The sequence below is a fragment of the Rhinopithecus roxellana genome, chromosome 7 (genome assembly GCF_007565055.1).
Source record: "Rhinopithecus roxellana isolate Shanxi Qingling chromosome 7, ASM756505v1, whole genome shotgun sequence".
Lineage (NCBI taxonomy): Eukaryota > Metazoa > Chordata > Mammalia > Primates > Cercopithecidae > Rhinopithecus > Rhinopithecus roxellana.
Window position 1 is genome coordinate 59,794,292 of NC_044555.1, and position 27,802 is coordinate 59,822,093.

The window sequence follows — 27,802 nt, forward strand, 5'->3', positions numbered from 1 at the left end:
GTGAGGTCCAGGAATGTGCATTTTTAACAGCTCTCTGGGTGATTCTGGTTATTCCTGTCTTCCCAGGCTTTTCTATCTGTGCTTCAGGTTTGCTGATCACTTCTTCAGTGTCTAAGATGTTATTATGCCCATCTAGTGTATTTTTTTGTGTAGGTCAGATATTGTATTTTTTACCTATACATGTTCCATTTTTTTCTTGTCTGTAACTTCCATTTCTGTCATTATGTTCGTATTTTCCTTTACATCTCAAATTTTATAACAGCTGTTTTAAAGTTGCCTGCTTATTCTATCATCTCTGTCATTTCTAGGTTTCTTTCTATTGACTGATTTTTCCTTTGCTTATTAGTCATATTTTTATGCTTCTTTCCATATTTAGTAATTTCTTGGATGTTTTCATTGTAAATTTTATATTATTGAGTGTCTACTTTTGTCTTCCCTTAGAGTGTTGAACTTTGTTTTGGCCACCAATTCAGTAACTTGCTGATGAGCTTGATCATTCCAAGCCTTCTTTTTAAGCTTTCTTAGGGCAAATCTAGAGCAGCCTGTACTCTAGGGCTAGTTTGGCCTTACTCTTGCTTCTAAGCTGTGGCCTTTCTTGAGTCTCTACTGAATGTTCCAGGTCTCTCCATTATGGCTGATAAAAAAAAAAGCACTCAAACATCTCTCAGCCAGAGCTCTGGCAGTTGTTTAGATTTGGGGTCTTCAGTAGTTGTTTTAGGATTCACCTCATGGGGTTTCACTCTACACACATGAATGTTAGTGTTCAGCCAAAGTCTCATGGGGAAACACCTATGTAGATTTCTAGAGCTCTTTCTCTACATAGCTGTGTTCTCTGTGGTCCTTTGTCCTGCAAATTCTAGCCACCTCAACCACCCAGAATTCCGATCTCTGCTTTCTCAACTCTGTGAGATGGCCATGGTTGAGAAAGTGCTTACAGGATGAAAGCCAGGGTGATCAGGGACTCACCTCTTTTGCTTTCCTTTTTATACAGGCCACAGCTCTGCACTGACTGCCATCTAATGTCTATTTCATATATTTATTTGATCTACTTTTCTAGTTGGTTTTATGTGTAGGGGGCAAGTTCAGTGTCCAGTACACTAATGTGGCTGGAAGTGGAAGTCCTTCCAGGTGATTCAGATGCATAATAAAGGTTGCAGAGTGTATTCATTTCCTAGGGCTGCTGTAACAAAGTATCACAGACTGGGTGGCTTAGACAAGAGAGGTGTATTATAGTCTCACAGTTCTGGAGGCTGGACGTCTGAAATTAAGCTGTCAGCAGATTTGGTTCCTTCTCAAGGCTGTGAGGGAAGGATGTGTTCCAGGCTTCTCTCCTTGACTTGTAGATGGCCATCTTCTCTCTGTGTCTTTTCACAATGTCTTCCTTCTATGCATTTCTATGTTCCAATTTCCCCTTTTTATGAAGACACCAGTCATATTTGATTATGACCTCACTTTAAGTTGCTAAAGATTATTTCCATATAAGGTTATATTTAGAGATACTGGGGGCTTAGGAGTTTAACATATGAATTTGGCGGGGTGGGTGACACCTTGCCGTTGCATAGGACCCACTTCAGCCTTGCAGGTACTCACACCTTTGTTCACTCCATTAGGAAACAAACTTGGAGATGTTTGTTAACTATGTAATCAGCAAGTTGGATTGTTTTAAGATGAGAACAATGTGTAGTGTGTAGCTTTTACTCTCAGAAGAATGGGATTAAACTGTTCTCTAACAATTTTATAAAAACTAACAAGCCTGTGACCTAGACACACCTTCCTGGAGGAGACTAGAAATGAGCACAAACACCTTTACACAAGGTTACAGGATATTGCAGGGTTTTGTTGTTAGAGATGATACTGGTCGGTGGTAATGAGTCAGCTTGGTTGCTGTGGCAGGAAAGGCTGATGGGAAGTGGATCTTTTGATGGTCAGAGCTGGAAAAGCCCTCAGAGCTCATTTTATAGTATGGAGAGAAGCAGTTTCCCCAGGGCAAGTGATGCCATGAGCCCTGGTGGCCAATAGTCACATTGTCATTTTATTTTGTTTTGTTTTATTTATTTATTTATTTATTTATTTATTTATTTTTTGAGATGAAGTCTCAGTCTGTTGCCCAGGCTGGAGTGCAGTGGCCCGATCTTGGCTCACTGCAACCTCCGTCTCCTGGGTTCAAGCAATTCTGCCTCAGCCTCTTGAGTAGTTGGGATTACAAGTGCATGTCACCACACCTGGCCAATTTTTGTATTTTTAGTAGAGAAGGGGTTTCACGATGTTGGTCAGGCTGGTCTTGAACTCCAGACTTCAAGTGATCCACCCACCTCCGCCTCCCAAAGTGCTGGGATAACAGGCGTGAGCCACCGCCCCTAGCCCACATTGTCATTTTATAAGTCACTTTTACACTGATAATGTTTTGCCATTGTTTCTCATTGGTTCACTACAATTATACCATAAGGGTGACGGGGCAGGGTTTACTATTTCTATTTACAGGTGACAGGACTGAGGTTTGCAGAAGCTGAGTTACTCAAGTACTGTGTGCTCAAAGTCACACAGAAAGTCAAAAGTAGAATCAGAATTCAAATTCAGGTCTCCTGACTTTCAATTCAGTGCCCCCACCACACCCATTTTTGTACTCCATTTCTCTAAGTTACTGTTGTGGATACTTGTTTGCATAGTGATTCTGCTTTCTAGATCCTCTTGACCCAGGCTTATCTTCACAGTCTATCCTGAACTCTTGACCTCACACTTTTCCATCTTGGCTTCCCAAGCTGCTCATGACCTACCCGGCAGAGAAGGACTGAGGGGAGAAGGTGAAGTCCAGCACAGCTACTTGAAGCCAGCAATCCTGCAATTTTATGTTTCCATAAAATGCAAACATCTCAGTAAGAAGAGAGGGCAGCCCTCAGGTCCCAGCATCCTCACACCCTCTGTTCTGAAGTGTTCACCATCATCTTTTGTACTCTTTACTTCCTGACCCATCTCTGAACTTCTTAGGTTCAGACCCCTCCACTTATCTCTTATTTATACTCTGACACCCCCTCCTCACATCTGGTAGTTGATGCTGGACATTGAGCATAAACCTCTGCTTTCCTTCCTCATCCTGTGAGCTTATGAACTCCCTGGTAAACATAGCACCCTTTTTCTTTACATGCACAGTGTCTGACACATGGTAGACACTCGGTAAATATTGATTGAATGAATCCACAAATATGCCCTGTACAGAGGAATTGTTTTAAGATTTTTTTTTTTTTTATCATAAAAGAAAACACAAGGCCAGGCACAGTGGCTCACGCCTGTAATCCCAGCACTTTGGGATGCCGAGGCGGGCGGCTCACTTGAGGTCAGGAGTTCAAGACAAGCCTGACCAACGTGGCAAAACCCCATCGCTACTAAAGATACAAAAAATTAGCCAGGCGTGGTGGCACATGCCTGTAATCCCAGCTACTTGAGAGGCTGAGGCAGGAGAATCGCTTGAAGCTGGGAGGTGAGCCGAGATCACGCCATTGCACTGCAGCCTGGGCGACGAGCGAAAAACTCCATCTCAAAAAAAGAAAAAACAAACAAAAAAAAACAAATATTGCAAATCACATAAAAGAAATGTATTGAAAAATAGAACTTTGCCACCCACAACAGAAGTCCCTCCATGTGTCCTTGTCGATCATAACCTCCTTCTTCTCCCCATAAATAAGCACTATCCTGACATGTACAGAAATATCTTCTTTGCATTTTTAATGTTTTCATCACTCAAATGAGTATCTGCTAGGCACACTTAAAAATTCTGATGTGTCTTTTAAGTATCATCTAATCCATAGATCTCTCCTCTGTCCCTTTTTCTTTTCTTTTTAAAAATAAATTTTATTGTATATAATTTGGAGTTTACAACATGACCTTATAGGATACCTATGGATAGTAAATGGTTACTGTAGTGAAGTAAATTAACATATAATCTCACATGTTTATTTTTGTGTGTCAATAGCAGCAAAAATCTACTTATTTCACAGAAATCCCTAACACAATTGCATTAGCTGCAGTCCTCATGCTGTACATTGGATCTTTAGACTTGCTCCTCTTAAATATTTGTTACTTTGTATCCTTTGACCTACATCTTCCCATTTCCTCCCATCCTATCTCTGGTAACCAGTTTTTTTTTTTTTTTTTTTTTTTTATAAATATACCACAGTACATTTGACCTTTTCCCCCCACATACAAGATAGATCATTCAGTATTTGTCTTGCTGTGTCTGTCCTGCTCCACTTACCATAATGTCCTGTAGATCCATCTATATTTTTGCAAATGGCAGGATCTCCTTCCTTTTTAAGGATGAATAATATTTCATAGTGTGATGCCATGCACATACCACAATATCTTTATCCACTTATCTGTCAACAGACACCTAGGATGTTTCCATATCTTGGCCATTGTAAATTAATGCTGTGCTGATCATGGGAGTGCAGATATCTTTATGAGATGGTGATTTCACTTCCTTTGGTTCTATACTCAGAAGAGGGTCTGCTGGGTCAGGGTCTGCTGGGTCATGTGGTAGTTCTAATTTCAACTTCCTTAGGAACCTCCATAGTGTTTTCCATAAGGGTTGTATGAATCTACATTCCCACCAACAGTATACTAGGGTTTCCTTTTCTTCACACCCTCACCAACACTTGTTATTGCTTGTCTTTTTGATAATAGCCATTCTGATGAATATGAGATGATATGTCATTGTGGTTTTCCTTTGTATTTCCCTGGTAATTAGTGATGTTGAGCACCTTTTCATATACCTGTTGCTATACTTGAATGTGTCCTCCAAAGTTTGTGTGTTGGAAACTTAATCCCTAATGCAACAGTGTTGGGAGGTGAGACCTTTAAGAGGTAATTAGGCCATGAAGTCAGCCCTCATGAATGGGTTTATGTCAGTGTCAAGGGAGTGGGTTTGTTATAGAGAGAGTGGGTTTTTTCTGAAAGTGAGTTCAGCTCTCCCTTGCTCTTGCATGCACTTGCTTGCCCTTCTGCCTTCTGCTATGGGGTGACACAACAAGCAGATCCTCACCAGATGCTGAGCAGATGCTGGTGCTATGCCTTTGGACTTCCCAGTCTCCAGAACCATGAGCAACATAAACTAATATTGTTATAAATTATCCAATCTCAGATATTCTGTTATGGCAAAAGAAAATGGACTAAGATACCTGCTAGACATTTTTCTGTCTTCTTTGGAGAAATGTTGTTCAGATCCTTCACCCATTTTTTAATTCTTTTTCTGCAATTGAGTTGTAAGAGTTCTTTATAAATTTTGAATATTAACCCTTTAATGTAGTTTGCAAATATTTTTCCTAGTATATAGGTTGCCTTTTCATTTTATTGATTGCTTCCTTTCCTGTGCTTTTCTTTGCTGATTACACCCTCATATCAGGCTATCAAAGGCACAAAATGTCTGATTGTTTCTCTTCCCAAGTTAGCAGCTGTTGATGCTTAATAGCTATACCTATTAATTCATTGGGGATAGCAAAGTGGGGATATTCTAATTCTGTCATTTTTTTTTCCATTACTAATCAGAATACATTCATAAAGAAACATTCCCTTCATCTACCCAAGTGGGACAGCTAACATAGCAAAGGTTGGATAATGCTTGATTCTTCCCTTTACTTAACTAGTTTTCAAGGAAATGAAGTAGTTCCCTTACATCCTCTGAAGATGACAAATTCTTTTTCTAATATCACAATAAACTCATGGATTTAAGTGTATTTGGTGGATTGCAAGCCACTATAGTGATTATACAATCATGCATCATTCAATGATGGGGATATGTTCTGAGAAATGTGTCATTAGGCGATTTAGTCACTTTGCAAATATCACAGGGTATACTTACACAAACGTAGCTTACTACACACCTAGGCTATATGGTATAGCCTATTGCTTCTGGGCTACAAACCTGTACAGCCTGGTACTGCATTGAATACCGTAGGCAATTGTAACACAATGGTAGGTATTTGTGTATCTAAACATAGAAAAGGTACAATAAAAATATGGTATTAAATTTTATGGGATTCAGATGTCTCGGAGGATTGAAAAAAATCTTACAGGACCACCATTGTATATGTGGTTCATTGTTACTATAATGTCATGCAGCATATGACCGTATTTATGAAAGCAAAAATTCTTTCATATATGGCCAGTGGTAACCTCTTCAGGTTAGCCCCTAAGTCCTTTTGAGATGGCCCTCGCCATTCCTTGTGGCTTTGTTTCATTGTAAAAAGCTTCACTTTGGTGCTGGCAGACTGACTGCTTTCAGGGGCTTTGTCACATGTCTTCCATTTTCCAGAAGCCTGTAAGCCTGGTGGAACAGAAGAACTATATGTGGCCTCTGGTTTTACCTACTTAGCAAAGAGCTCCAAGAGCACCCATTTCTGTTTTTGCATAATCACAACTCTTATGTAGAGATTTAAAAACCTAAGGGATGACACACTGGCAATTTTGCATGATTTAGCATCAAGACTATGCTACATCCTATTTAAGTTACTGTGTGACTGTTCTTTTTCCTTTCCACCTTCATGCCTGCCTTCCAGCCCTGCTGAACTACTTATGCAAAGTTTTCAGCCTTTCCACCTTAATGCCTTTGTGCATGCTGCTTCCTCCTGCCCCACTTTAGCCTCAGCTTAGTCACCACTTCTTCCCGGAAGCCTCCCCAGACAACTGATCTGAGAGAGATGTCTCTTTTGTTTGTTCCCATAGCATCTTGGTTTTGCCTTATCGTAGCACTTATCTCACTGATTGCAATTGTCTGTTTATCCATCTGCTCACTCCCTTGTTGCCCATGAGACCGTGAGTGGCAGGGCCTGTGACTTGCTCACTTCATCTTCCCCAGTGTCTGCACAGTGTCCAGCATATTAGTAGGCTATCAATAGGTAATTGTTGAATGAATGAATAAAGCCCAAACTTCTTCATGTCACTCTTTCCATTGCACTCCCACCACTCCTGGTTCACTCTTCTGCTAGACCGCTCACTATCCTGAGTTGAAATCTACCCATATCATAATTCTACCCTTCTCCCTATCCCAGCTAGAGAGTGAGGTCCTTTTAGAGACCAGCTCTAATCCCCTTTTCTATCTTCATTGTCTAGCAGGATGCATAGTGCAGAGTAGACACTCAATAAATAAACTCTTGGTGTTACTTCTCTTCCAATATTGTTATTAAAAGATAAGAAATCTATTGTCTCCATAACACTAAGAGCAGTTAATGTGAAACTTGTTTCTGTGCTCAGTTTGACTTCCTCTTTTAGAATCATTTTTGGGAAGTGCAACAAAGTTCCTCTTTACATTTCCCCCATCAAAGTGGCTTTTGGAAAGTTTGGAGCACCCCATGCTCCCTCCTCAGCAGGCACACATGCCATTCTCTTATCCCCTGAGCCCCTTCCCTGACCTGGGCTTTATGTTCCTGTTTGCCTCAGTTGATGCCAGAAGCCCAAGTTTCCCACTTTCAAACCCCACAGCAAGACTCGAGCTACTTCTCTTATGTTTAGTGGCTCTACTCCCATCCAATGCCATGTTTTTGCAACAGGAATTCATTGAATCAATTTTTCTCTCCCTCTTGGGTGACCCCCTGAGCATACAAACATGCTGTTATTTTTCCTGTCTTAAAAACGTGGACTTAATCACACCACGTTGTTTGTCTCCTGAGTTTGTCTCCTTGTTTGACCCATGGCCAGACCTCTTCTCAAAGCCGTATACTGTCTGTAAGGGCAAGAGCAAACCAGGGTTCACCTGCCCCAACCTGACACAGAGTGACTGCCTTCCTTCTGCTTGCTGCCCCTTGCCACAGTCCTGGAAGGGCTTTTTATTCTAAGGCATAATTGGAGGTCAGTGCTTCTTTGGATTCTCTGACATCTCAGATTCATGTTCTCTGAGCAGGGAGGGAGCTGAGAATACTCCAAATAGTGTCTTTTCCTTTTTTCCTGGCCTCTTGGTCAAAGCTGGTGGGCTTAAAAAGTATCACACATAAATGAAGCTAGAGATACAAAAGACTTCCTGTCCCAGGGGTCGCTGTACCTCCTGGCAGAACCCCACACTTCCTGCTGTCACACATGCTACCGCACGGGAGAGAAAACCACAGAGCTATAAATCTCTCCTATGCAACACTGAGTGTCTCCAATGGAAGAGAGCCCTGCGGTCAGCCCGTCATCCTTCTCTGTGCTCAGTTCCCAACTGGGGCTCATGCCATAGTTCCCTACCGCAGAAAGTAAGCATACGCTATCCATGCAGGCTGGCCTGTCTGGCCCTTTGATGAACAAAGGGCACCTAAATGTAAGAAGACAAGGAACTCAAACATTTCCTTCCCCCTGGCTCCATGAGAGGGCAGGGAAGTTTACAGATCCAGGGGACTCCTTAGGGCTTTGGTCAATTGTAAATACCTCTTTCCCCAGGCCAGAGATCTGCACCCTTTCTTTGTACTGAGCCAAGATGGTACTGTCTACATCAAACATTCTAGGTCAATGGTGAGTGGGGAGCCAAGGAGCCCTAGGTCATCCTCAGTAGTTCTCAGTGGCACAAAAGAGACCTGTCATATCTTGGCACTGGCTTCTGTGGAATATCATTCTCTTTTCTTTTCTGAGCATGGACTGAGCTTTACCTGTTCATCTGACCTCCAGGCTTGGCTCTTTCCAAGATTCCTATTCCATTAACGAAAGTTCCTTTTAGTTTTTACAGTGTTTCAAAACAGAGGCACTGATGGCTTGAGGCCAATCCTGCCATGCCTCACCCCCCACCCCATCTCCAGCCTTTATAACAAGCAAAACCCACATATTTTCAGATGCTCCAGAGAGGAATTAGACCATCCCTTGTTGAGAAACACTGTGACTTAGGGGGTGAATGCTTAAGAGTCTCCCATCTTTAAAAAATCCCTTGACCCCAGAGCTTCCCCCTTTACAGTCAGATGTTTCTGAAGAGCTGAATACACTTCCTCTATTTTTTTTTTTTTTGACTTCAAATCCATTACTGATCCTCCCATCCCAACCTGAGTTCAAATTCATTCCTACAGCTGTTTAGCTATATGACCTTGGGCACATTACTTAATCTCTCCGAATCTCAGTTTTATCAGACATAAGATGGAGATAGTAATAGTTACCCCTCCCATAGTATAGTTTTAGGGATTAAATGGATTATAGTAAAGCACTTAGGGTCTCTTACATAGGAATTGTAACTAGCCAGGCTAGTTAATTCTCTGAGAATTCTATTAGTGTTTTAATCATCATTGGGAGTTTTATGGAAGACAATTTGTCACCTTTAGACACTGGCAATCCTCTCTCCTCCTCTCCAATGTGTATGATTTTCCTTCTTGGCCAGTTGTGTAGAACTTAAATAACAATGTTAGAAGATACTGGGGCAGTGGTGAGCACTTGTGATTTGCATCTGATTTTAATGTATGATATTGGCTCTTGAACTGAGATAGATAGATAATAGTAAGAAAGCTTCCTTCTAGTTCTTTATTGCTAAGATTCTTTTAAAGCTTAAGTATATGTTAAATTTGTACTACATTCCTTTGCTGCATCAATTTCAATGATTGTATAATTCTGGTCCTTCAAACTGTGGGTGTGAATCCCATTACTAGACTCTCATATCCTGACCTGTCCTTAAAATCATCCAATAAAGTAGACTTGAAGATGGGCACTAGTCCTGTAATACAAAGCGTTTCATCATTAGAATGGCTGATTTGCTTCCTTCCTGCTGTCCTTGTCATGACATGGGTTCTTGGCATAGCCTGAGAAGCAAGAGAAATTGGTCCAGTAACTCCTTATTGAATTGCCTTTCTGCAGGCCTGGCGCAAGCGTTGGTTTGTCCTCCGGCGAGGCCGCATGAGCGGCAACCCCGATGTCTTGGAGTACTACAGGAACAAGCACTCCAGCAAGCCTATCCGGGTGATAGACCTCAGCGAGTGTGCAGTGTGGAAGCACGTGGGCCCCGGCTTTGTTCGGAAGGAATTTCAGAATAATTTCGTGTTCATTGTCAAGACTACTTCCCGTACATTCTACCTGGTGGCCAAAACTGAGCAAGAAATGCAGGTGTGGGTGCACAGCATCAGTCAGGTCTGCAACCTTGGCCACCTGGACGATGGCGCAGGTAAGAGCGGAGTTGGGGCTCCCATGTGCTAAGGGGTATCCCAGGACTGGAGGGCTACTGCAGAAAAACAGTTCAAGATGCCAAGCCTGCCTCCTCGAGGGTGTTTTGGCAGGCTAATTTATATCAGAACTGTTCCTACCAAATATGGTACTGGAAATTGCCCTCTTTTACTCAGTCCAAATGTGGGAAGGCAGAATCCATACACACACTGAGCATTGCAGGTTACTTTAATGGCTTTAAAACCCCTTCATGTCTTTGCTCTCATTCAACCACAGTGAAAGTCAAATGTGGATGAGGATGTCTTCCCATGATGCTGACACACGACTTTCTAGAAATATCAAATATTGCCACACTTCAAAACATTGTGGAACTCCAGTATTTCTGGTGCCTCTTGGGTTGTTCATCACTAAATGGTAGAAAGAGAGAACTTGGCTACTTACCTTAGACAAGAAAGATTTCCTGGTACCTCCAAATGTCTCAAGTTCTCTGCAGAGGAAATTAGTTGTAAGTTTGCTCTGGGCCATTTCTGGACAGTGGGAGCAATTGACCCATGAAGAGTACCCCAGACTCTCTCTCTCTCTGCCACACGCACACACGCACACACGCACACACACACACACACACACACACAACTCTTCCTATGTAATTTACCAGGTATATTGTAACCTAGGGTTACAATTCACTTCCCTTCATGGATTTTGTTGTTGAGCCCCTGACATTATTGCAACATGCCCTTTTCCTCAAAATACGAGATTTTGAATCTGATTTCTTTTAGCCTCTTAGTCTAGTAGACAAAACTTGGCCCCTAAATCCTGTGATCTATACTTGCTTCAACATTTTAAGGGTTACTGTATGGTTTCCGCCATCTGCCACTGAAATATCCACACTCTAACACTAGGTGGCAATGGAGAGTCAGAGTTGTATCTCCCTCCAGGACAGGCACAAGAGAGTGTGCTTCCTGAGAACACATTCCTTTTCATTTCGTGAACCAGGGAAGCGTATTAAGTGAGGCTATTCAGTAATATTGCTGAGCACTGAGAACACTCAAATAAAAGGAAATGAAGTGATGGCAAGTTCTTTATCCTTGGTACAATGGACAAAACTTAATTGGAAAGTCGCATTAAGTAGGTTCTGGCTAGAGTCTGACATTATGCAAATCAAGCAGAGCCTCCCTGACCAACTTCTCCAGCCTTGCTGCTGGCTCTTTACCACCCTATTCCACACCTTCTGCTCTAAATAGGTATATCGTCATATACTGTGTTATGTGTCTCCTCTGTTTCTTTCCTTATCCAGGAGTTATCCTAAAACATATGTACATAATATGTTTCCCAATAACCCAAGAGCAATAGGAATGAGTAAGGTACCAGGCCAAAACTGGAGAGCCTGCCCTGGCGTGAAGTTGGAGGAAGCCAGAAAACTCACCTGTGACCCTTCCCATTCTCTGTAGCCCCCCTCAGTTTTTAGAACCACATAAGAGCAGGGTCCTCTTCATCTGAGAATTACACCCAAAGGGCTTTCTTGTGACTTTTCACAGAGTGTTTGGTTCTGTCTCCAGCAACCATATAGTAGTCAACACATTGTGTGTGTACCCTGGCCAGGAGCTCTGTTGAAATGCTTTTGTATAGTAACTCGTCTCGTCCCCACAGCAGTTCTATGGCCTATGTGTGATTATTATCTCCACTTTATAGAAAAGGAAACTTGGAGAAGGCAGGCCATGTAGTAATGGCTATGTAGTAGAGCCTGGACTTGAACCCAGGCAGTTCTGGGTCATCCTGACTCAGGAATCCTGGACTATTAACTTGGTTCAAAGGGGAAATAAAAGCAGGCTTTTCATTAGCTGTTTCTGATCTGGAGTTCTCATTGGTTCCTGATTCAAATTCATCTTAAGGGCCATGTTTTCAGGTGATGGGGAGGATGTTATGCTCCTTGAGAAAAAGGAATGTGCTTTTCCAGCCACCACAGCACAGTGTTTCTTTCCTTCCCTTTACTTATAACAGTGATGAACAGGATTCTTTATTTATGTGTTATTTGTCTGTCTTCTCTGCTAGAATCTAAACTTCAATGAGGGCAGGATCTTTGTCTTGTCTGTATTGTGAGGGTTAGTGGCATTCTGGGCACATGGTAGATGTGATAGGTATTCTATATAGACATATACCTATAGAAACATGTATAGATATACATACATATATGCACAAGTACATATATAATTATATGCATGGACTTGTTATGCATACATATATATGTATATATGTTTGTTGAGTGAAAAAACAATGATGCAGGGCTGCTGCTGAGGGCCATAAAGAAGCTGTGTGTAGACTAACTGCGGAGTTTTAGGCCAAGAATGCTGGGTTTTTTACTCTTAATTGATTCAACACTTTGCTCTTGAAACATTGGCCTTCTTTCCCAGACATTGTTTATAGCTTGGGGAAATGGTCTCCTCCATCAGTACAAACACCAGCTGTGATTTGCATCTTCTGTTTGGCTTCTTTGATGCTGTTTGAGAAATGTTGAGTGCACGTTATAGCCATTCTTAAACATTAATCTGGGAAATGATTTCTCCAGCAGATTCCATGGAGAGCCTCTCTTACACGCCCTCCTCCCTGCAGCCATCCTCTACCAGCTCCCTTCATACCGCCCATGCTGGCAGCTCCTCCTTGCCAAGAGATGACCCAAACACTAATGCTGTAGCCACTGAGGAAACAAGAAGTGAGTCAGAACTTCTCTTCCTTCCAGATTATCTGGTTTTGTCCAACTGCGAGACTGGAAGACTGCACCATACCAGGTATGTTTATATCCAGGACTCTGTCTGAGCTGGGCCTGCTGGCATGCTCTCTAGAGTCACACTGCCTCGTCTTGCAGAATCTGTAGCTGAGATGTGTTCAGTGTGCTTCACCAAATTAGTCCATTCAGTGGTAGCATTTTCTAGTGGGTGTGTCTGCTCTCATCTCTCTTCCTGCCAATGGGAAGGAACAGATTGCTATGAACCACTGTGAAAGATGAAGCATGTAGCATACTAAACAGAATGAGTCATGCATTTCAGCATTGTGGTTTCATTTCTAGCCTTGCATTTTCATGTGTATCTGATACTTAGAGGATGAAAAAATCAACAAACCATTTTTCTTTTGCCACACCAAGGGGTTGGTGTAACTGAGTGTCGTAGAGGGAATGTGGCTGTGCAAGTAGCAAGCAAGGTGGTACTGGGGGGATGGGAATGAGGCCAGTGTTGGTTTTGTGGTAGGTGGATGGCTGCATTTTAGTCCAACTTACATGCTTTTCTTCCCCAGTCTACCCACCAGATGTGATAGCTGGTCAAACTCAGACCGTTCATTGGAACAGGCTTCATTTGATGACGTTTTTGTTGACTGCCTGCAGCCGCTCCCGTCCAGTCATTTGGTCCACCCCTCATGCCATGGCAATGAAGCTCAGGAGGTGCCATCCTCGAGGCCTCAGCCCTCCCTGATCTGGAGTAGAGAAATCAATGGGCCACCCAGGGACCACTTGTCTTCTTCACCATTGCTGGAAAGTTCCTTAAGTTCCACCATTCAGGTAGATAAAAATCAAGGTTCCTTACCCTGTGGAGCAAAAGAACTAGACATTATGTCCAACACTCCACCTCCTCGCCCCCCTAAGCCAAGCCATCTGTCTGAACGGCGCCAAGAGGAGTGGAGTACACACAGTGGCAGCAAGAAGCCAGAATGCACTCTGGTTCCAAGAAGAATCTCTCTCTCTGGTTTAGACAACATGAGAACCTGGAAAGGTAAGTGTTGGGTCCTAAGATTCAGGCGCCAAGAAAACCCTGGCTCCTCCTCACTCTTTGTGTCCATGTGAGGTCATGCCAATGGACCCAACCGATGGGGCTAGATTAGAATTACCTTGATGTGTACAGCTTGGTAAAAAGCCACATCAGTAATGTGTACTTGTGTACATATGTGCTTGTCCCTTGCTCAAGCTGGCCTGATCTTCTAATGGGGCTGGATCCTTGGTGGAAGCATATAACCTAAAAGCAGCACTCTTCTGTTCCCAGATCCCCCCACCCCTCCTTTGAGCCTGGCCACCAGGAGAGACATTTAGGTCCCCATAGATGCTGCAATAGGTTGGAACACTGGTCCCTTGTGATGGGCTTGCCCGTGCAAGTCCCTGCCCATGTGGTAAGCTTTCCACCTGAATCTGAGATCCTAGTGTTTTTTGGAGTCACTCAGGGACACACTTGGTACAAAAGTTGATGTCTTTTGTCTCAACTCAGTCCCATTCCCTTCTTTGCCTGTCTCTCACATACATAGAGAGCCCTGAGACCACAGATCATCACTGCCTTCTATTTTTCAGCAATCCCATCAGCCTCATTCATCATCCCACTAGACTTGTTCTTTCCAAATTCTAACTGGCTGTACAAAGGGCCCTCCTACAGCCCTCTTTTGCCCTTTTCTATAAGGCCATTTATCCTCACGAGGTTATCTTGCAATTCTGCTTGCAGTTCCATCTTCCTCCACCTGTTTCTTTCCACCTGGGCCTCTCTGGCCTTCAGAAGCAGTTTGGTGAAAGCCAACTTAAGCCCATTCAGTGTGGTTTTTTTATTGCGGGATCTGGCCAGCAGCCTACAATGCAATGGGACTCTCTCTTTGTTCCCAGGTGGATTGGCAGGTCGAGAAATAACACACACAAGATAGTGAAAGCTGGGTCCAGGGGGGTCACCACCTTCTGGTCCCATGGTGCCAACAATGCACTGGATATGCCAGCATTTATTATTAAGTTTAGTGAGGGCAGGGGTAGGTTAGTGAGGGCTTTAGGGTCATTTGATTATGAGGTGAGATAGTCACATGGGGATTAAGTAGTTCTTTAACATAACATCTGTATGCAGAAGTACAGTATACAGAGATAAGAATTTACAGTATAGTCTGTGCATCCAGAATTTCTAACAGAGCCTTAAAGCAGGCACAACATCTTTCCATAACCTATGATTAGCAAGATATTAATCAGCAGTAGCAGTTGCAGCAAAAGCTGGTTACAAACAATTCATAGAAACAGGACGTGAAGTTAGACAATCGGTTAGACCAGAATTTCTCAGAAGGGGGCATGCCTTAACCCTAAAGAGGCCTAGAGAAGCCGCAGCAAGATGAGGGCGTTTATAGCCCTATCTTATCCATGTGGACAGGCACCCCCCCATGCATCCGTTTATAGGCTCTCCACAAGGGTCGCATTCCATTCCCAGAGCTATGAACATCTGCCTTTCTGGGATAGGAATCTTGGTGATGTGAAACCTCCCTGACTGCATGTCCATTCATAGGCTCTCTGCAGGGGGAAGCACATCACCCACTATTGGCTCATTCTGGCAGCCCAACCTTGCATTGTCTTTATACAATCCTGCATGCAATTTTGTATTTACAATAATCAGGAGCATTTCATCTTTTATTCTGTAGCAATAGTTTCAGGGGGTCTCCCTAGAGTTTTTCAGTGACCTCTTCTTTACTGCTTTGCTGGGCCACCTCATCTTTCTGCCATGAGCCAACCAACCTTAACATTTTGCTCTTCTTTCTTACATCAGTCTGTATCTCTCAGATACACAGACACAGAAACTAATTATCTCTGTGTCTTTCTCCTTTCTTCTTCTCTTTCTTTCTCTCTCCATTGAAATATAATCACCCACACATCACTACTCGTTTAGGCCATGTTTTCAAGGAATTATGGAAAGTGGAAGGAGGGCAAATTTATTTTCAAATTGTACGAATCTCTCATTCTGACTGAGGATTTAAGTTACTGGCAAAAGCCTTCCCTAATGTCCCTAATGATGTTACCATTACATATGTTTCTTCCTTTTGACTGTCCTTATGAAATAGGTATATACTGATTACACAAATGATCTGGATGTGCTAACATGTGTGAACAGTTGACAAAAAGGGAAAAATGAAAGTGGTTAAGCACATTTTAGGAAGTGAAATGAATAAAACCAGTAGAATAATAACATATGAAAATGAATCAAAAGTCTTAAATTGAAGAACAAAAACTTGAAATAATTTGAAATTTCAACACAAACATAAAACAATTAGGTTGTGTTATTTTACATGAAGGCAAACAAAGGTTAAAACTAAGTAAAATAGAGGTTTTGACCATGAAACAAAGACCAAGACAACAGTGATGCCTAGAAGCAAAATGGCTCTGATAAAGCAGAGGGAATGCATAAAGTTTATTGTTCCACCTTTCCCACCGAGATTTGCCTGGAATCTGTGTTGGTGCATGGTGGCAGAGTAAGGTCACGGTTCATTTTTGTCCATCTGGATCTCCATCCAATGACCCTGCAAGGCTGTCCTGCCCCCATGGCCCTCCAGCACCCCCTCTGCCATAGATGAAGTGCCCATGTATGTGAGGGTCTGAGTCTCCTTTCTATCCCTTGGAGCCCACTTGTCCAGCTTGCACCAATACCACACTCTCTTAATTACTATACCATTCTATCTTAATATCCAATAGGACAAGTCCTCCTGCCTTTAAGAATATAATGGCTATTCTAGGGTCAATTTTACAGTCAACTGGTCAGGTTCTAGACACACGTATATAAATATATTGGGGATTTGAGGAGGATTGCATCATATCTGTAGATCAGTTTGTGAAGATTTTACATCTTTACAATGTTGAATTTTCCAATCCATGAATAGGAAATATGCTTCCATTTATATAGGTTTTATTTTTGTATTTTAAAATATTTAATTGACAAAGACTTCGTATATTCAAGGTGCGAATGCATATGTATCAGAACATGATGATTTGATATGCACGTGCATTATGTACTGATTATTACAATCAAACTAATTAATACATCCATGGCCACCCATGCTGTACATTGGATCTCCCAGACTTGCTCACTTATCACTGAAAGTTTGTACCTTTAGACCAACATATTCTCATTTACCTGCATTCCCCAGTCCCTGACAACCACCATTTTACTATTGCCATGAGTTCGACTTTTTTAGATTCCAGATATAAGTGAAATCATGCAGTATTTTTTTTTTCTGTGCCCAGCTCATTTCACTGAACATAATCTCATCCTGGTTTACCCATGTTGTCACAAATGACAGGATATCATTCCTTTTTAAGGCTGAGTAGTATTCCATTCTGAATATATACCACATTTTTTATATCCCTTATATCCTTTATCCATTCATCCAGTGACAGACACAAATTGACTACATGTTGTATTAGTCCATTCTCATACTGTTGTAAATAACTATCTGAGGCTGAGTGCGGTGGCTCATACCTGTAATCCCAGCAATTTGGGAGGCCAAAGTTGGCGGATCACAAGGTCAGAAGTTCAAGACCAGCCTGGCCAATATGGTGGAACCCCATATCTACTAAAAATACAAAAATTACCTGTGTGTGGTGGCAGGCGCCTGTGGTTCTAGCTACTCAGGAGGCTGAGGCGTAGAATTGCTTGAACCTGGGAGGCAGAGTTTGCAGTGAGCTGAGATCGCACCACTGCACTACAGTCTGGGTGACAGAGCAAGACTTCATCTCCAAAAAAAAAAAACAAAAGAACTGCCTGAGACTGGATAATTTGGGTAATTTATAAAGAAAAGAGATTTAATTGACTCACAGTTCCACAGGCTGTACAGGAAGCATGGCTAGGGAGGCCTCAGGAAACTTACAATCATGGAGGAAGATGAAGAGGAAGGAAGCATGTCTTACATGGCTGGAGCAGGAGGAAGAGAGTGAAGGAGGAGGTGCTACACACTTTTAAACAACCAGATCTTGTGAGAGCTCTATCACAAGACAGCACTAGGGGGATGGTGCTAAACCATTAGAAACCACCCCCATGATCCAATCACCTCCCACCAGGCCCTCCTTCCAACATTGGGGATTATAATTCAACATGAGATTTTTGGGGGACACAGGACCAAACCATATCACATGTTGTGGCTATTGTGAATAGTGCTGTAATAAACACAGGAGGGCAAATATCTCTTTGACATACTGGTTTCATTTCTTTTGGATATGTATCCAGAAGAGAGATTGCTGGATCATAAGGTAGTTATATTTTAGTTTTCTGAGGAACCTCCATACTGTTTTCCATAATGGCGATCCCAATTTACATTCCCACCAACAGCGTACAGGGGTTCTCTTCTCTACACCCTCTCCAACACTTGTATTTGGTTGGGCCGATACTTTGTGTGGTTCTGATTTGCATTTCCCTGATGGTTAGTGATGTTGAGCATTTTTTCATATACCTGTTGGCCATTTGTATGTCTTCTTTTGAGAAATGTCTATTCAGATCTTTGCCCATTTTTAAATTAGGTTATTTAGTTTTTTTGCTACTCAATTATGTGAGTTCCTTATATATTTTTACTTTTAACCCCTTATATATGATTTGCAAATATTTTCTCTCATTCTCTAGGTTGCCTTTTCATTTTGTTGATTGTTTCCTTTGCTGAGCAGACACTTGTTAGTTTGGTGTAGCTCCACTTGTTTATTTTTGCTATTTTTGCCTGTGCATTTGGAATCATATCCAAAGTATCATTGTCAATACCAATGTCAATGAGCTTTTCTCCTATATTTTCTTCTAGGGGCTAAATGGTTTTAGATTTTACATTGAGGTCTATAATCCATTTCAAGTCAATTTTTTGTATATGGTCTAAGAAAAGGGCCCAACTTCATTCTTTTGCATGTGGATATCCAGTTTTCCCAACACCATTATTAAAGAGACTCTCCTTTCTTTGCACTCTTGTTAAAGCATTTTGGGTTTTGATTTTGTATCCAGCTTTTTAAAACTATGAATTATTTTGTCTTTTCTTTGCATATAATTATATTGCCTGCAAATAATAATAGCTTTGTTTTTTCTTTAAAAACTTTATATTTTTCATCACTTTTTCTTATGTCACTGCATGGGATAAGAAGTCCAGGACATTACTGAATAGTCATGGTGACAATACGGATCCTTGTATCATTCCTGATCTCAGATAGAAAGCTTCTAATATTTCACCATTACAATGTGGTTTGCTGTGGATGTTTGTAGATATCATTCATTAGGTTAAAGTCATTCACATATTTTCTACTTTGCTAACTGTTATTTTCTAAAGTCATGCATAGATGTATTTCTTTTATTTTTAATTGACAAATAATTGTATACATTTATGGGGTACAATATGATGTTTTGATATACGTCCGTATCATGGAATGATTAAAATCGAGCTAATTAACAAACATTACCTAATATAATTATCATTTTTTGTGGTTGAGACACTTTACAATCATATTATTTTTATCATGTTAATGTCAAGAAATTCACTGGATAATTTTTTTTAGTGCTAAACTAACCTTGGCAAACCCAACTTTATCATGATACCTTTCCTTTTTATAAATTACTAGATTTGTTTTGCTCATATTTTGTTTAGAACTTCAAAAAACAATCTATGTTCATGAGGGAGATCATCCTGTAACTTTCTTTTCTCATGACATCTTTGGTTTTGGTAAAAATGTTGTGTTGACGTCATAAAATGTGGATTTATTTCTGGGTTCTCTATTCTGTACCATTGGTCTATGTGTCTGTTTTCATACCAATATCATGCTGTTTGGGCTATTGTAATTTTGTATATTTTGAATTGAGGTAGTTTGATGCCTCCAGCTTTGTTCTTTCTAAATTTTTTTTTTAGAAACAAAGTCTCATTCTGTCACCCAGGCTTCAGTGCAGTGGTGTGATCATAGCTCACTACAGCCTCAAACTTCTGGGCTTAAATGATCCTCCCACCTCAGTCCCCCAAGCTGCTGGGACTACAGGCTCACGCCACCAAACTTGGCTAATTTGAAAAAAAAAATTTTTTTTTGTAGAGACAGGGTCTTGCTATGTTGCCCAGACTGGTCTCGAACTCCTGGCCTCAAGCAATCCTCCCACCTCAGCTTCCCAGAGTACTGGGATTACAGGCATGAGCCACTATGTTCAGCCCAGATTTGTTCTTTTTGCTCAGTACTGCTTTGGATGTTCAAGGTTTTTTGTGGTTCCATATACATTTTAGGATTTTTTTTTTTCTATTTCTGTGAAGAATGTAATTGACATACTGATATTTTGATAGAGAGTGCATTAAATCTGTAGATTACTTTGGGTAGCGTGGTCATTTTAACAATATTAATTCTTCAGATCCATGAGCATTTTCTTTTTTCTTTTTTCTTTCTTTTTGAGATGGATCCTCACTCTGTTGCCCAGGCTGGAGTGCAGTGGCGTGCTCTTGACTCACTGCAACCTCTGCCTCCCAGGTTCAAGCGATTCTCCTGCCTCTGCCTCCCAAGTAGCTGGGATTACAGGCATGCCCCACCACGCCCAGCTAATTTTTGTATTATTATTACTATTATTATTATTATTATTATTTTGAGACGGAGTCTCGCTCTGTCGCCCAGGCTGGAGTGCAGTGGCCGGATCTCGGCTCACTGCAAGCTCCGCCTCCCGGGTTTACGCCATTCTCCTGCCTCAGCCTCCCGAGTAGCTGGGACTACAAGCGCCCGCCACCTCGCCCGGCTAGTTTTTTGTATTTTTTAGTAGAGACGGGGTTTCACCGAGTTAGCCAGGATGGTCTCGATCTCCTGACCTCGTGATCCGCCCGTCTCGGCCTCCCAAAGTGCTGGGATTACAGGCTTGAGCCACCGCACCCGGCCCAATTTTTGTATTATTAATAGAGATGGGGTTTCCCCATGTTGATCAGGCTGGTCTCGAACTCCCGACCTCAGGTGATCCGCCCGCCTCAGCCTCCCAAAGTGCCGGGATTGCAGGTGTCAGCCACGATGTCCGGCCAGATCCATGAGCATTTTAATAATATTAATTCTTCTTTCCATTTGTTTGTGTCCTCTTCAGTTCTTTTTATCAGTGTTTTGTAGTTTAGTTTTCATTGTACAGGTCTTTCACCTCTTTGGTTAAATTTATCCCTGGGAAATTTTTTGTAGCTATTGTAAATGGGATTGCTTTCTTCCTTTCTTCTTCAGCTAGCTCATTGTTGATGTATAGAAACGCTACAGATTTTTGTATGTTGATTTTGTATCCTGTAAACTTACTGAATTCATTTATCAGTTCCAAGAGTTTTTTGGTAGCATCTTTAAATTTTTCTGTATTTAATATTATGTTATGTGCAAATAGAATTTGTCTTCCTCTTTTCCAATTTGGATATCTTTTATTTCTTTCTTTTGCCTGATTGCTCTGGCCAGGACGTCCAGTAATATGTTGAATAAAAGTGGCGAAAGTGGGCATTCTTTTCTTGTTCTAGTTCTTAGAGGAAAGGCTTTCGGCATTTCCCCATTCTCTATGATGTTGGCTGTGGGTTTGTCATATATGGCCTTTATTATTTTGAGGTATGTTCCTTATATGCCTAGTTTGTTAATAGTTTTTTTTTAATCATGAAGGGATGTTGAATTTTATCAAATGCTTTTTATCGTCTCTATTGAGATGATCATATGGTTTTTATCCTGGATTCTGTTGATGTAATGTGTCTCATTCTTGCATCCCTGAGATTAATCCCACTTGATCATGTTGTATTATCTTTATGATGTATTGTTTGACTCAGGTTGCTAGTATTTTTTAATTTTTAAAACTTTTATTTTAAGTTGCGGGTACATGTGCAGGTTTGTTACATAGGGAAACGCATGTCGCAGGGTTTGTTATACAGATTATTTCATAACCTAGGTACTAATCCTGGTATTTTGTTGAGGATTTTGCATTTATGTTCATCAGAGATGTTGGCCTATAGTTTTCTTTTTTTCTTGTGTCCTTGTCTGGTTTTGGTATCAGGGTGATGCTGGCCTTGGAGAATGAGTTAGAGAGAATTCCCTCCTCTTCATTTTTTGGGGGATAGTTTGAGAAGCATTGCTGTCACTTCTTCTTCAAATGTTTGGTAGAATTCAGCAGTAAAGCTGTCAAGTTTCTGGGCTTTACTTTGTTGGGACACCTTTTTTTATTATTGATTCAATCTCATTACTCATTATTGGTTTGTTCAGGTTTTCTACTTCTTTCTGATTCAATCTTGGTAGGTTTTATGTGTCCAGGAATTTATCCTTTTCCTCTAGGTTTTCAAATTTGTTAATGTATAATTGTTCAAAACAATCTCTAACAACCCTTTGTATTTCTTTGGTATCTATTGTAATGTCTCCTTTTTCAGTTCTAATTTTATTTATCTGAGCATTCTTTGCTTTTTCTTACTCTAGTTACTAAGTGACTAAACCACTTAGTCTTTAGGTTTATTGATTTTGTTTATCTTTTTGAAGAACCAACTTTTTCTGTAGTTCTGATGTGATCTTTATTATTTATTTCCTTATACTATTTTTCAGTTTGGTTTGCTCTTGCTTTTATAGTTTCTTTTTTCTTTTTAATTTTTGTGGGTACATGGTAGGTGTATATATGGGTACATGAGATGTTTTGATACAGGCATACAATGTGAAATAAGCACACCATGGAGAATGGGGTATCCATCCCCTCAAGCATTTATTCTTCATGTTACAAACAATCCAATTACACTCTTTTCGTTATTAAAAAATGTACACTTAAGTTATTATTGACTATAGTCACCCTGTTGTGTGATCAAATATTAGGTCTTATTCTTTCTAATGAATTTGTGTATCTATTAACCATCCCCACCTCCCCCACAGCCCCCCACCCTGACTACCTTTCCCAGCCTCTTACAACCATTCTTCCACTCTTTATGCCTGTAAGTTCAATCATTTTGATTTTTAAATTCCACAGATAAGTGAGGACATGTGATGTTTGTCTTTCTGTACCTGGCTTCTTTCACTTAACCTCCTTAATGACCTTCAGTTCAATGCATGTTGTTGAATGACGGGATCTCATGCTTTTTTACAGCTGAAGAGTACTCCATCGTATATATGTACCACATTTTCTGTATCTGTTTATCTGTCGATGGGCACTTTGGTTGCTTCCAAATCTTGGCTATTGTGAACAGTGCTGCAGCAAACATAGGAGTGCAGGTATCTCTTTGATACACTGATTTCCTTCCTTTGGAGTATATACCCAGCAATTGGATTGCTGGATCATATGGTAGCTTGATTTTTAGTTTTCTGAGGAACCTCCAAACTTCTCCATAGTGGTTGTACTAATTTACATTCCTACCAACAGTGTACAAAGGTTCCCTTTTCTCCACATCCTCACAAGCATTTGTTATTGCTTGTCTTTTGGATATAAGCCATATTAACTGGGGTGAGAAGATAATCTCATTGTAGTTTTTAAATATGTTTTTTATTTTAACTTTTCTTTTAAGTTCAGGGGTACATGTGTAGGTTTCTTAAATAGGTAAACTTGTGTCATAGGGGTTTGTTGACTATTTCGTCACCCAGGTATTAAGCCTCGTATCCATTAGTTATTTTTCTGATCCTTTCCCTGCTACCATCCTCTGCCCTCCAATAGGCCCCAGTGTCTATTGCTTCCCTCTGTGTGTCCATGTGTTCTCATCGTTTAGCTCTGACTTATAAGTGAGAACACGTGGCATTGGGTTTTCTGTTATTGTGTTAGTTTGCTAAGGGCAATGGCCTCCAGCTCTGTATATGTTCCTGCAAAGGACATGATCTCATTAATTTTTATGGCTGCATAGTATTCCATGGTGTATATGGACCACATTTTCTTTATCCAATCTGCATTGATGGGCATTTAGGTTGATTCCATGTCTTTGCTATTGTGAATAGTGCTGCAATGAACATATGTGTACATGTGTCTTTATGTTAGAATGATTTATATTCCTTTGAGTATATATCCAGTGATGGGACTGCTGGGTTGAGTGGTATTTCTGTTTTTCGGTCTTTGAGGAATCACCACACTGTTTTCCACAATGGTTGAACTAATTTACATTCCCAAAAACAGTTTGTAAGCATTCCCTTTTCTCTGCAACCTCACCAGCATCTGTTATTTTTTGACTTTTTAATAATAACCATTCTGACTGGTGTGGGATGACATATTATTGTGGTTTTGATTTACATTTCTTTAGTGATCAGTGATGTTGAGCTTTTTTGTATGCTTGTTGGCTGCATGTATGTCTCTTTTGAGACAGTTTTGATTTGCATTTCTCTGATGATCAATAACATTGAGCACCTTTTCATATGCCTGTTTGTCACATGTTTGTCTTCTTTTGAGAAATGTGTATTCAAATCTTTGTTCCATCTTTTAATCAGATTGTTAGATTTTTTTTTCCTATAGAGTTGTTTGAGCTTCTTAAATATTTTGTTTATTAATCCCTTGTCAGATGGGTAGTTTGCAAGTATTTTCTCCCATTCTGTGGGTTGTCTCTTCACTTTGTTGATTGTATTCTTTGTTGTGCAGAAGTTTTTCAAGTTCATGTAATCCCATTTGTCCATTTTTGCTTTGGTTGTCTATACTTTTGGTGTATTGCTGAAGAAGTTTTTACCCAGGCAAATGTCTTAGAGATTTTCCCTGATGTTTTCTTGTAGTAGTTTCATAGTTTGATGTCTTAGCCTTTTTTCCCTAATGTTTTCTTGTAGTAGTTTTATACTTTGATGTCTTAGATTTAAGTGTTTAATCCATTTTAATTTGACTTTTGTACATGGTGAGAGATAGGGGTCTTAGTTTCATTGTTCTGTGTATGGATATCCAGTTTTCCCGGCGCCATTTATTTATGTGCCTGTCTTTTTCCCAGTGTATGTTCTTGGCACCTTTGTCAAAAATGAGTGCACTGTAGGTGTGTGGATTTGTTTCTGAGTTCCCTATTCTGTTCCTTTGGTCTATGTGTCTGTTTTTATGCCAGTACCATGCTGTTTGGTTACTGTAGCTCTGTAGTATAATTTGAAGTCAGGTAATGTGATTCTTCCAGTTTTGTTCTTTTTGCTTAGGATAGCTTTGGCTATTCTGGGTCTTTTATGGTTCCATACAAATTTTAGGATTTTTTTCTATTGCTGTGAAGACTATAATAGGTATTTTGGTAGGGATTGCATTGAATCTGTAGATTGCTTTGGGTAGTATGGACACTTTAATAATGTTGATTCTTCCAATACATGAACATGGAATATTTTTCTATTTTTTGGTGTACTCTTCAACTTCTTTCAATAGTGTCTCATAGTTTTCATTATAGAGGTCTTTCACTTCTTTGGTTAATTCCTAGGTATTTAAGTTTATGTGTGGCTACTGTAAATGGGATTACTTTTAAATTTCTTTTGCAGATTGTTCACTGTTGGCATATAGAAATACTACTGATTTTTCTATGTTGATTTTGTGGCCTGCAACTTTACTGAATTTGTATATTAATTCTAATAGTTTTCTTGTGTAGTCTTTAGATTTTTCCCAGTATAAGGCAGAGGAGACTCACTCCATAGCTACCACCACCCCAGGCCATGGGGAGTACTGTCTGCGCATGTTCCCTTAAGGCCCAAGGGCACTTTGGGAAGCTTGTGATGAATGCTGTCATATAAGAGAAAAAGTGCCTTCCTTTACTCTGATCCCATCTGCATTCTATCTGTCATAAATCTCTTAAAGTATCTGGCACGTGGATTATACCTATGCCTTTGATTCAGAGTTTTCCCTATATTTATGTTCTTTGATGACTTCAAAAGGGTCAGGTAGTGGAAAGGGAGTTAAGGGCTTGTGCTCACACATGCAAGTCCCACAATAAGACGTTATTCCATAATAGTTTCTAAGAATTATTAAGTACTTTCTGTGTTCTAGGCAGTGTTCTAAGTCCTTTCCGGAAGTCCTGTGAAACAGGTTCTATTATTGGCTTCACTTTACAAATTAGGAAACTGAGACATAGAGAGGGTAAGTAACTTGTCTAGTGCCACACAGCTAATACATGGTGGTGTAGGGATTTACAACTAGACAGTCTGACTTCAGAGTGGTTTTTAACCAGTACTTGTACATCTTTAAACATATGTAAGCGTGAATATATACATATATATACACATATATGTATATATAATATATATGCTTAATTCCATCAGTCTCTGTCACATTTATTCTGAGCTGGGAGTTGTCCTTGCATTTTAAGATGTTGTCGAATTTTAAGTTTATTTCTTAGAGGCCTCCTGACTTTTCACACCTCCAAGCTCTTGAGAGCTGAAGCCTGCTTTGCTCTGGCCTCCACATGCTGGGAGCACTTGCTGGACTCCTCTGCACCACTCAACACCGTTGGCCATTCTTTCCTTCCTGAGGCTTTCATGGCACCATACCCCCGAAGTTTCCTCATTAATCTATAGTTGCTCTTTCTCAAGATACTTCACTGACTTATTTCTTAGTTCTTTGAATCTTAGGATTCTCTAGAGTTTTGTACTTTTCTCAACACTTGCAACCTAAATAGTTTCATCTACTCTTACAGTTTTGACTGCCATCTCTAAGCTGCTAAATTCCCTCAAATTATATCTCATTTGAGTCCAGGCCCAGATATCTTGTTGCCTTCTGAACATTTTCTCTTTAAATTCAACAATTATTCTAAATTTTAATATCACATTGTTTATTGCATCCATCTGATGAGTTTCTAATCCTGGATAAATCCAAATGTCCTTTCTATGCCTCTATCTGAGGAGCTTTTCTGGTCGCAGACCTCAATTGAGCCCTTAATGCTGCTCCACAAGGCAATTGTTTCTCTGTTCACCCTGTTCTCCTGCTCATTACAAGGAATATTTCAAACCTCTCTCCTCTCCTCAAACCTCCAGCTCAGAAGATTTATATGTAATAAATGCAACAAGCATTTGTTAATTACTTGCTATATCTCCTCCTAATTCACACAGAGAACTCAAGCCATCGACTAGAAACTTCTTCAAAATCTGGTCTGATTTTTCATCTGTTGGGGAAATGTGTTCTGACTGCCCAGCTAGACTCTAATAGCAACTGTTGTGTTATGCTTCTCTTCCTCTCTGGAGTCTAGTTTCAGTTGATATTGTTCTGCATTTCTCACCACCTTGGCTTATTTCTTGCAGCTGATGTAGGAGGCCAATCCTTAAGACACCGAGACAAGCGACTTAGTTTAAATTTGGTAAGTTCAACACTCAGGTTCCTTTACACATCAATTTTACCAAAAATAGCCTGATCTATATATATTCCCTTGAAATCTTTAAGATTCAACACTCTGAGTGTCTGAGGACTCTTCCAGTCTCCCCCTGAAGACTTGAACTTGCTTGGGAACTACAGGACTTGCTCAACTTGGTATAGCTACTTAAGGCATCACTTTATACTTAAAGCATTTGCATAAATTCATAACCCTCTGTCTTCCAGTGTCAGATCTTGGAGAGTTATCACCTGTACTAAAACGATAAGTCCAGAGGCAGAACTTGAGCTAGAGGCTTGTCTGACTTTGCTGAGGTAGTTCAGAGTTATACTTGGATAGTTTGGAACTGAAACCATATGTGCAGCTTTGGCTGCCCTCTGATAGCCATTTCGATGACTGGTCTGTGGATCCCAATCTGCATCTATTCTTTTGCAGCCATGCAGGTTCTCCCCGATGTACCCCACAGCTTCAGCCAGTATCGAAGACAGCTATGTGCCCATGAGCCCCCAGGCTGGTGCCTCTGGTCTTGGACCCCACTGCAGCCCTGATGACTACATTCCAATGAACTCAGGAAGCATCTCAAGCCAGTTGCCTGAGCTACCTGCAGACCTGGAACCTCCCCCAGTGAATAGAGATCTCAAGCCTCAGAGGAAACGTAAGCACTTGACCAGACCTGCTGTATAGGGGGAGGGGAGCAAGGTTCCAGTGGTTGCATAGAAAAGGTTTCTGTAAAGGAAGACCTAGAGAAACCATCTCA

At 40.7% G+C, this 27,802-nt stretch overlaps 1 protein-coding gene across 9 annotated transcripts in view; it reads left to right on the plus strand.

Moving 5' to 3' along the window:
- Positions 1–27,802, plus strand: part of GAB3 (GRB2 associated binding protein 3) — a 71,594-nt gene that overhangs the window by 22,052 nt on the left and 21,740 nt on the right. For 7 of the 9 annotated variants that reach the window (XR_004058379.1, XR_004058380.1, XR_004058378.1 and 4 more), the window contains exons 2-6: positions 9,790–10,093; positions 12,656–12,875; positions 13,378–13,850; positions 26,978–27,033; positions 27,481–27,700. Coding sequence is in view for 6 of the 9 variants with exons in the window: in XM_030934155.1 (XP_030790015.1) it covers positions 9,790–10,093; positions 12,656–12,875; positions 13,378–13,850; positions 26,978–27,033; positions 27,481–27,700 (1,273 nt within the window). In the remaining 3 variants the exon portion in view is untranslated. The remainder of the gene's footprint in view (positions 1–9,789; positions 10,094–12,655; positions 12,876–13,377; positions 13,851–26,977; positions 27,034–27,480; positions 27,701–27,802) is intronic. The other 2 variants (XM_030934157.1, XM_030934153.1) reach the window with 1 other exon arrangement.